The sequence below is a fragment of the Acanthisitta chloris genome, unplaced genomic scaffold (genome assembly GCF_000695815.1).
Source record: "Acanthisitta chloris isolate BGI_N310 unplaced genomic scaffold, ASM69581v1 scaffold17626, whole genome shotgun sequence".
Classification (NCBI taxonomy): domain Eukaryota; kingdom Metazoa; phylum Chordata; class Aves; order Passeriformes; family Acanthisittidae; genus Acanthisitta; species Acanthisitta chloris.
The window spans coordinates 1-10,984 of NW_008679954.1; the positions used below are offsets into that span (position 1 = coordinate 1).

Sequence of the window (10,984 nt, forward strand, 5' to 3'; positions counted from 1 at the left end):
TATCTATACTTATATATATATATATATATATGATCTGATTATTACATATGTTATAAATGGTTATATGTTTGCATAATATATTATAGGATAATGTATTTATAGTTTCATATGTTTCCTATGTTTCCTATTTTCAGATAATATGTCTTTTATGTATTATGTTTTTCATCTATGTCTCTATGTTAAGAACCTTATTTTATTTTCAGAATCATTAGCTTTGTCTCCTTGTTTCTCCTGGTGTTTTCTTGTATAAATTTGTGCAAACTTCTAATACTAATTTTGAAACACTTCACTTCTGTTTGCAGAAATATGACATTTCAGCACAATCTCATCTCCTTTCCTTGCTTAAAAGAACATCATTTGTGACAGATCAGAACGTACCCTAATGCCAAGACATATAACATTAACTGCCACTTCTTTATGCATAAATCCCTTCCAGGCTCTCTTATCCTAGTTTCCTGATATTAGTTTAACTATTAACTCTTTCAATAAAGACATCACGTTTGCTTTTCAAATTTCATTTTGCAAATGAGTACTGATTTGGTTGTACATTTCCATTCTAGAACTGCTGCCTGTAGACCAAAACTGAAGATTTTGAGCAAGTTGATTTTAGTTGTTATTTCTTGATAAATTTTAATATTGCAAAATGAACTCTTTTTTTCTGAAGTTTGACAGTGTAACAACTTTATTTTGCTTAGTGTTTTTTATTTATTAGATAAAACATTTAACCAAAAATAAAGTTATGATTGCAACCCTGGCAGTGTTCAAGGCTGAGCAACCTGGCCTGGTGGAAGGTGTCCCTGCCCATGGCAGTGGGTGGAACAGCATGAGATTTAAGGCCCTTTCCAACTGAAACCATTCTGTGATTCTATGATTCTGTTCTGCCTAAAGACTATTTGCAAAATGTGAAAGAAATCTGAGCAATCTAACTAATAAAGTAACTTAGTGATCACATGTCCTGGAAATATATTGCTCCACACAGCAGTCATGATGTCTTATGGGTCTTACTGGTTATTTTTGAAAACCTGAGGATCCCAGGGACTGTCTTGTTATATCTCTTTCTTAGACCTTTTCTTCTGTTCTGCCTAAAGACTATTTGCAAAATGTGAAAGAAATCTGAGCAATCTAACTAATAAAGTAACTTAGTGATCACATGTCCTGGAAATATATTGCTCCACACAGCAGTCATGATGTCTTATGGGTCTTACTGGTTATTTTTGAAAACCTGAGGATCCCAGGGACTGTCTTGTTATATCTCTTTCTTAGACCTTTTCTTTTCACATGAAGATCCTTTGCCTGCTCTTTTCTCTGCTTTTCTTCGCATTCCAGGTTTCTTCAGGTAAGAAGGGAAAGGGGTGCTAAAAGGGGATATTTGTGCACTTGAAGTAAAATTCCCAGCCCATTTTAACGACTTCTGGTTAAAATTGCTAGAAACCAAGAAATCAAACAGCCCAGTGTCTGTGCTCTCCTATGTTTCCCCCCTTTCAAAGGTGGAAAAATTTTGACTTTTGAAGAAGAGTGATTTTTCTATTCTGGTGTCTTCATAAAAAGATTGTGCTAATTGCTCTGGTATTAGATGATGTCTGTGGTGGCCATGATCCTTGGATAACAGCACATTCAGAGGTCCCATACAGATGAAAATGGAGCCTAGCCAACCATTTTTGGATAGGAGTTGGTATTAAAACCTCTGGATTCGTGACCATCCCATGAAGTAAAGGATAGTGAGTCAGGAGGTCTGTCTCATTCTCCACCTGGACTTTAAGGCCATGCACTTAGATGCACTAAGGATCCCACCTCTGCAAGGTGTGGACCTGCTCTGCAACCTCACCTCTTAGATAACATTTCAAAACAGCCAAATCTGGGCAACTTAAGGCAAATTGGTGGCAAAAGCAGCTCAGCACATGGAAAACCCTTGGACTGCCCTGCTCTGCCCTGCAGAGGAGGATGGAAGGAAATACTTTGTTATTGTTGCAGATTTGTCTTCACCCCGGAGGGAAATGTTTCTCTGTAGAAAAGGGACCTGTCACTTTGGAAGATGTCCCAGCCATCTAGTCAGAGCTGGAAGTTGCTTTGGATTCCGCTCCTGCTGCAAATAGTGAGTTTGACCTTCATCAAGGCTCATCAGCAGAATGAGCAGACAAATATTTTGCCTGTCTAAAACCCCAAGGTGTGCAGAATATTCAAATTAGATAAAAGTTAAAAGAAAAAGCTATTATGCCATGAGGACAAGCAAGTGTTACATGTTCACTCAAGTGCTGCACATTGTCCAAGAAGCATTTGGACAATGCTCTCAGGCACATGGTGTGATTCTTGGGGTTGTCTTGTGCAGAGCCAAGAGCTGGGCTCTATAATCCTTGTGGATTTCTTCCAACTCAGGATATTTTATGATTCAATGATTCAAACTCAAGTTGTTTAACCTCCACAGTGCTCTTTCTCCTGAGATGTGCACCTTGATTTGCTCCAGTAGGAAGGCTGTCATCAGAGATGTCAGCCTTGTGCCGTCCCAGCTCTGTTTTATCCCTTTACCACTCCTGTGCCAGAGCAAAATATCAGAGTTTGGTATTTGCAGAACTAGGCTGCTCTGCTGTGTGAATGCAGGTCTCTGAGTGCCATCAAGTGTGTGACAAGAGGAAAACAGTGTTGTTTCAATGATCATATAAAAAAGGCTTCTATTTTCACTCAGGAATTAATTAATTCACCCCAATATCAAGGATATCAATTTAATTCCCTGATTTTTCTGAAACAATAGGGAAACACTGCTCTTACAGACCTGAGTGCACAGAGCTGTCCCAGCATGGCTGTACATGATATTAGGTATTTAGAAAAATATTTGTATACAAAATATGCATGGACTGAGAGTAAGTAGGAGGAAATATAAGACAAAAGAGAATCCAAATCTTTTTAATTGTGTTTTTTGCTTTATTTTTTATTTTGTGCAGCCCATGGAATCTAGAAAACATTGATGGCCCATTCCTTGAAGAGCAATGAAAATTTCTTCTAAACCTAGGAATTTGATTGGAACCCCCTTACTGCTAAATCCCCTAGATTCTACTGCAAAGCCTTTAATTTCTAATGCCAAAGCTTTATGATATAAAGCAAATCCAAATGTATTCTGTATTGCTTTCCCTCTTTCCAAATAAACTGCTGTTGCTTAGCATTGATGTTACAGAAACATGAGTGTCTGTTGCATGGACTGAGGGTCACAACCCTATCTGGGTTTTGACACACAAACCCCAGAGGGCAACAATTTGCAGTGCCAACTGCTCCTTAATTTGAGCTTTTATGTGCCAGGGCTAGGCAGACATGGAATGAGGACCTTAACCTCCCTCCTTTTGTGGGAATGTGTTCAGATGTGTAGTGGTTTAACCCCAGCTAGCAGCCAAGAACCACGCAGCCGTTCACACACTCTCCCACCAGCAGGATGGGAGAGAGAATCAGCAGGGTAAAAGCTAGAAAAACTCATGGGTTGAGGTAAAGACAGTTTAATAGAGAAAACAAAAGCTGCACGCAAAGGCAAAGCAAAACAAGGGATTAATTCACTGCTTCCCATGTGCAGGCAGGTGTTCAGTCATCTCCAGGAGAGCAGGGCACATCACACGGAACAGTGACTTGGGAAGACAAATGCCATCACTCTAGATGTTCCCCCTTCCTCCTTCTTCCTCCCACCTTATATCCTGAGCATGATGTCATATGGTATGGAATATCCCTTTGGTCAGTTTGGGTCACCTGTCCCAGCTGTGTCTCCTCCCAAGTTCCCATGTGCTCCCAACTTCCTTGCCACTGTGGCAGTACAGAACGCAGTAAAGGCCTTGACTCTGTGTAAACTCTGCTCAGCAATAACAAAAACATCTCTGTGTTACCAACTCTGAGTTCTGTACAAATCCTAAACATAGCCCCATACTAGCCACTGTGAAGAAAGTTAACTCTACTTCAGCCCAAACCAGCACAAGATGCCAAAATTCTTTTTTCTTATTGTGCAGATATATTTTCTTGGGGAAAAAAGAAATAGCTAAAAACCCCGCACTACATACCCTGGAGACCACAAGATACTCCTCATCTTACTCCAGCACACTGTAACTCTCCTTGCTAGGGGCTCTGTTGGGAGCTGTGCTGCTCCACGCTCCATCCCACCATGGAGCAGGGAGTGACCTCCCTTGCCTCCATCAGCACTTGGGTTGATCCCATGGGCATCCTCAAGGAGAACTTTGTGAACCTCAAAGGGAAATTGGTTTCCCAGTGTGACTGTCCAGCTCCCCCTCCAGGGAACATCACAAAGGGGTCCTATAGATTAGATGGGCAGCTCTGCAGGGCATGAGCAGAGAGCCTTCTACTCTCCACCCACCTCAAGACAACTTGAAGCTTGACTGGCTGCTCTGTGCCAACAGACAACAAAAATTTTCTGTGATTGTGATCCACCTGTGAGTAAATAAATGTGTGTGTCCATGAACTTGTGTGTGTCCCTGAACATGTGTGTTCATAAGAAGTGGTTCTGGTTTTACTGGTCAATATATCTCTTCTAAGGAGGCCATCCTGGGCCATTGCCAAAATTGCAGAGATGCCAAGGCTGTTGTTTGTTGGCATTTGCTTCCATCATGTCTCACTGAGTAACTTAATCCAGCTCTCAATTGCTATGAAGATGCCTCTGTGCTGACTTTTTATTACTCCAAAATGCACTATATTATTAAGGAAAGGTTTCAGATTTATCACAGGGAGATGGCTTGACTACCCAAAGATGGAATTACAGAGCAGAAGGCTCAAAAGAGTTTTTCATTTTCTTACCTAAAAAACAGACTCATATATATATACATATATATCAAGATTTACAACACAGAGACACAGTTATCTGGGGCGGTCCAGCCTGGAGAAAAGCCTCCAGGGAGAACTTAGAGCCCCTTCCAGTAGTTAAAGCAGCTCTGAGAGACCTAGTAAGAGACTTTGGTCAAGGGCCTGGAGTGATAGGATGAGGAGGAATGACTTTCCACTGCCAGAGGGCAGGGATAGATGGGATATTAAGAAGAAATTCTTGGCTGTGAGGGTGGTGAGGCACATGCACAAGTTGCCCAGAGAAGCTTTGGCTGCCCCATCCCTGGAAGTGTTCAAGGCCAGGTTGGATGGGACTTGGAGCAACCTGGGCTGGTAGGAGGTGTCCCTGCCCATGGCAGGGGGTTGGAATGAGTTGAGCTTTAAGGTCCCTTCCAACTCAAATGATTCTGTGATTTCGTGATTCTGTGACTGTCACTTTAATTGCTCTATGTGTATCTTTCCCCATGGAAACAGAAAAGGCTCTCATGCAAATTATGAGGGGGAATTTGCCATTTTGCAGGCTGCAATTACCCTGCAAGAGCTATTGAAAGGTGTACAGCATGTAGCCAATGATGCAAAAGGTAAGGTCTGCATTCCTGGCTAAGGGAAGAGTTTTCTTCTTTGTCCACAGAAAGAGCTGTTAAATATTAATTTCTTGCCAATGCCTTGTAAATACACTCCTGCAGTTATGCTTTGGGGGAGAGGCCCAAGAAGGAACGAAAAAGTCCAGATGTGTTTGGATCTGCCCTGAGTGGAGCTGCAGCAGCCCCATGTCAGCCAGCACCTATCCAGTTGTCTCCAGTTCCAGGAGGCTTTGCAAAGGGCTCAACCATGTCACCAAAGAGTGAAGCATTCGCTGTCCTTGGTCAGCACCAAGGACATGATCCTGGTTTTGCTGGATCTGCATAGATTTGGAGTCAGGGCTGCCACCACTGAGATAACCTGCGTCCAACCTGTCTGCACTAAGGACTGGACCTCACTTCTTAACAGGAGGAAAAGTTACTACAGGTGATGTGATTGACTCCTTTCTTCATACAGTTTCCAGGGTTGAACCCCTGAAATTTCTGAGCAAGGTGTCCATCTCACTTCTAGCTCCTGGAACCATCTCCCCTCCCTGCCTCTGTTGGTGTGGCAGCAGCAGTGGCAGTGCTGCTCCTGCTGGGTGCTCCTGGGCTTGACACCTTTCATGACAACCCTGGTGTCTTTTGGGCAAAGGCTGCTTTTACCTGCTTGAATAAAGAGCAGCTTGGCATTGCATGGGTGAGATGTGTGTGCATGTCCTTGTGATGGAGGGTGTGCTGTGCCTGCTCACTCTGGGGGTGGCAATATGTTGGTGACAAGAGAAGCACCTGGGGATGCTGTATGTGCTCGTCCCTGAAGCATCAAGAGGAATGCTTAGAGGACAGACTGAAGTTCCTTCTGTTCCTCCCCCCATGAAGAGGAAAAGAAATATTGCTTTCCTCTTGTGAGGCCACTGAGGATTCCCAGTCCAGGGTCTTGTGCCATATGGTCTTGTGTAAGGACTCTTCAGCGCTGTGGTTTGCTGGCCACCTCCTGGGAAACACACACACACACACACACACACACACACACACTGCATCCCTGCTCACTGGGAGCCTGCACGAACCTGATGCCTGAGCACAGAATGGAACTTTCACTGCGTCACTTCCAGAAACCCTCCCAGTAAAGCACACCATCAGTCCTGTGCGCAGGTGGTCCCTCTGCTTCTGCTGATCATGCAGAAGCTATCTCACTTCTTTCTTGTGAGTATCCCCTTGGCACTGTGACTTGACAAGACAGAGTTGTGCAAGGAAAAAATGCTGAGAGGCTGAGCAGCTCTGTCAATCCCCATCAGCTCAGTCAGGCAAGTGACGCACACAGGACAGCTCCTCCTGCCCATCAAGGACTGACATTTCTCCTAATGGAATGGGTGCCATGGAATGCATTGGATTCACAAGTGATAGTTGCACCTATCTTATATGTCTTCTCTTTCTTTGGCTTTAGGAAGAGATGCAAATTCATTGGATCACTTGGTTCACAGAACTTATCAGGTACCCTGGTGTAAGTCTCACTTTATCAAAACAGTCACTAGAGAGAGTGCCATGTTGATTATCCTGACATGTCAGGTACACAGACCTGTTGTCCCAGAGGAAGGTGTTCCTGCAGCGTCCAGAGGTGCGAGGGTGTTGGAACTAGATGATTTTAAGGCTCCTAACCACACAAACCATTCCAGGATGAGTCCATGAAAGAAGGACTCAGTTCCTCTGAGACTGGGCTAGTGCTACTGTCCCCAACAACCACTTACTCTGTCCATCCCAAAGGTTTTCCAGCAAGCCACCACAGCCCATGTGCTGCTCTGCCATGGGTGTCACAAGATGTGTTGCATGAGGATAACGGTGAGGATTGCAACAGCCCCAGGAGGCACCTCAGCCTCTGCCACTGCAGCAGGGAGGGATGAGGTGCAGCCCCAGCACCCCCACCCAGATGGGTCACTCTCTGGTTGGCCAAGGGCAGTTGTGTCCGCAGGAATAAAAACCACTGTGGTTTGGGCAAAGTGATACTCCCCAGTCCTGTCACTTCTGGGTGCAAGTGATTCCTGGTTGGACTGTTGCAGACCATTGCTGCCTTGGTGCACTCTGAACAGACACCTTCATCAGGTAGGTGACTGTGGAGTCTCTTCCAGGCCACCAAGACACATCCCTGACCTCTTGCTCCTCCCTGGACCAGTGCTGCATGGGACAGGGACAGGAAATGTGGGACTGGTTAGTGTCCTTGCAGGGAGTCCCGGGAATGATCTGGAGCTGGGGATGGGCACTTCCAAGCTGAGCTGGGAGGACTTTCCTGAGACCAGGAAAGCATAGAAGATCAGGCAGGGTGTTTGGGGCTGCCAGTCTTGGGCTCATTGAGGTGGTGGACTGGCTAGGCTTCATGTAGCAAGAGATATCCAGCTACATGCACTTCCCTAAATTCTTAACACTTGCTTGTCCCTTGACATGGGACTGAGTCTTGACACAAGCATATCCTGATGTTAAATTCAAATGTTTTCTGACATTTGATTATGGGGAGGCAGAAGAGAGAGGCCAAATATCCCAATGGCAATCCTGGTCAGCAGATGGTCCTGGAGAGTATATTTTGGGTCACACCTTGATCCTGCCTCTATGGAAAATTCTACTTAGGGAGAAACACATGCCCTGTAAAGGTTCTGAGGGACTGTAGGGTCTTTTTCTTAATTATCCAAGTTTCAGTGGAAGTTGTTTTGAGTGAAATGGCAACAACGAGGCATGGAGCCTCCAGTGTGTTTTCAAGAAAACATCAGGCAGACCTGTGAAGTGAACAGTGATATAAACACCATTGTCCAGCACGCTGGAGATTCCCAAAATACTGCCAAGACACCTGTGAAGTTCCAGGGCTAAGAATCATTATTATCTCATTGTATTGGAGATAATGCTTCTGCTTTTTACTCACACGGTGTTCTCAGCCTGGTCTGTGTCTTTTTTTCATTGTCTTGGTGTGTCCTCTCTGCAGCCCTGTGGAGATCTGAGACAGACATCAGCCATGCAGATGCTGTACCTGCTCTTCCCCTTCTTCCTGCTGTTAGTCCATAGTGCTGCAGGTGAGAGAGAAAGAGGGAAGATGGGTGAGGTGTGAGCCCTCGTGTATGGGGTTTTCCATGTCTTGGGAAGTGAACAGATTTCTCAGACGTCTGGGAGGAATTGGCTCTAATGAAGGACTGGGCAGCTGAGGATCCAGCACAGCTGTTCCCATACCCAGCACTGGTCTTTCCATATAACTTTCCCCACATGCACACATGTTGCTGCAGAAAAAAATGAACTCTGACAGGAGAGGTAAAGATGTGGGGTTTGGTGCTCAGTACCCAAAGGAGACAGGAATCCAGAGCCAGTGCCAACTCCTCTTTAAACAGACATATTTTTACAGTTATCCCATAGTACTTTCTTTGACCTCTTTCACCATGCAGGATCCTCCCTGGCTCCACAAAACAAGAAACAATGTGAACGTCAAAAAGGCTACTGCTCACTTCTGAATTGTTCTTTCCCCTATGTCATCGGTGGAAAATGTTCAAGGTTTTATTTTTGCTGCAAAAAGTAAGTCATGGAATTAGGAAAGCTCCCATCATGGCAGCAGGAGTTGAGGCTATTTTTAAGGGCCCATGACTAGTTAACAGCTCAGTAATCTATTTTCTGCAAGGCAGAGATCAGGGAAGGAAAGAAAAGGTGCTTGGACCTGCCCTGAGTGGGACTGCAGAGGGCCCAGCTCAGCTAGCACATCCCCATTCTACTCCAGTCCCAGGATATTCACTCAGGCTCTGCAGGGGAATCACCCAAGCCCCGAAAGGGTGAAGCATTCCCTGTCCTTGTACAACACTGGGGACATGATCCTGGTTTTATTGCATCTGGAGAGACTTGGAGGCAGGGCTGCCACCACTGAGATAACCCTGTTCCAATCTGTCTGCACTAAGACCTGGACCTCACCTCTGATGAGCCTGAGTCACCTGCATCACAGATTGAATGGACATTGCAGGGGAGGTGAGAGAGAGTAGAAGGAAAATTATTGCAACAAGTGATGAACTTCATTCCTTTTTTTTTTTAACAGATTATATGGTTGAAACCCTGAAATTTCTGAGCAGGACTTCCCGCTTGCTTCTGGCACCTGGACCCATCTCCTGATGTCCACTCCCCTCCCGGCCTCTGCCCTCCCCAGCTGGTGTGACAGCAGAATCAGAAGCTTCTCCTTGTGGGTGCTCATGGACTGGAGACATGTCATCAAAGCCCTGGTGTCTTTGGGGCAGAGGCTGCTTTTGCCAGCTTGAATAAAGATGAGCAGTTTGGCATTGCATATGTGGGATGTGTGTCATATGTGTCTGTGTCCTTGTGATGGAGAGTGTGCTGTGCCTTCTCGCTCTGGGGTGGCAGTGGGTTGCTGACAGGAGTAGCCCCTGGGGATGCTGAGGGTCACCATTGCATTCGTCCCAAGGGATGCTCCTCCCTGATAGCTGTGTGGGAAAGCTGAGCCTGTCAGGCAGGAGATGTCTCTGCTGAAATGGAGGAGAACATTGCCACAACTCAGAGGCTCAGACTGCACATTGTGTTTGCCATGCACAAACTGGGAATTCACATTCAATCCTATTACTGTCTGGGTAAACAAGGGAATGACTGCATGAGGCTTGGTTGGTGCCTGGGGCTTAAGCACGGCAACACCATTGGGAAGGATTCCCAGATCCCTGTCTCATGATATCTCCCCCCACATAAGCATCTTTCATGCCTGTGGTTTACTGGACACCTCCTCTGCTCTGCATCCCTGTTCATTGGGAATCTGCACCAACCTGCTGCCCTGGCATGGAAAGGAACATATTCTGTGTCTCTTCCACAAACACTCCCAGTAAAACACATCATCAATCCTAAGGGCATGTGGTCCCCCTGCTTCTGTTGGCATGCAGAAACCATCTCACACCTTCTTTGTGACTATCTGCTTGCCACTGTGACTTGACATGTCAGAGCAGTGCAAGGAGAAAAGACAGAGGGATCAAGTTGCACTGCCAAATTCCCATCAGCTCACCCCTTGCACCTGGGGGGACCACATTGCTCTGCCAACCACCTTGAAAGCAGTGACCAAGCTGGGCCATGGCACAGCCCCCTGCTACTCAGCAAGGACTGACACTTCTCCTGATGGCACGACTGGCATCTAATGCATTGGATTCACAAGTGAGGGCTACATCCATCTTGTATTTCTTTACCTTGTTTGGCATGAGGAGGAGATGCAGATTAATGAAGCACCTTGTTTACAGACCTTTAACAGGTATCCTGGTATTACTCTCACTTTATCTGACCAGACACTAGAGCGAGTGTGATGCTATCACCACTGGGTGCACAGGTGCTCTACTGTCTCATTGGAAGGTACTCCTGCAGTGTCCAAAGGTCGGAGGATTTTCTAAATTCGGCATGCTATTTACAGTCACCAGCTAGTGACATTGAGGAGAAGAGACAAATGCTGCGAGTAGGGAGAATGGATGTAAACCAAAAGAGGGGAGGGTGAGGTTACATACTTTGCTGTGAATGTGGTGAGGCACTGTTAGAAGTTGCCCAGAGAAGCTGGGGCTGCCACAGTCCTGGATAAGGGCAGGACAGATGGAGCATGGAGCAACATGTTCTAGAGAAAGGTGTCCCTG

The 10,984-nt window shown here is 45.6% G+C and overlaps 1 protein-coding gene across 1 annotated transcript; it reads left to right on the top strand.

Annotated features, from left to right (window-relative positions):
* The first annotated feature begins 1,278 nt into the window (after positions 1-1,278).
* LOC103804909 (antimicrobial peptide THP2-like) lies at positions 1,279-2,093 on the top strand. The gene is made up of 2 exons (XM_009077544.1): positions 1,279-1,336; positions 1,972-2,093. The coding sequence occupies exons 1-2, from the start codon at positions 1,279-1,281 to the stop codon at positions 2,091-2,093; spliced, it is 180 nt and encodes a 59-aa protein (XP_009075792.1).
* The last annotated feature ends 8,891 nt before the right edge of the window (positions 2,094-10,984 follow it).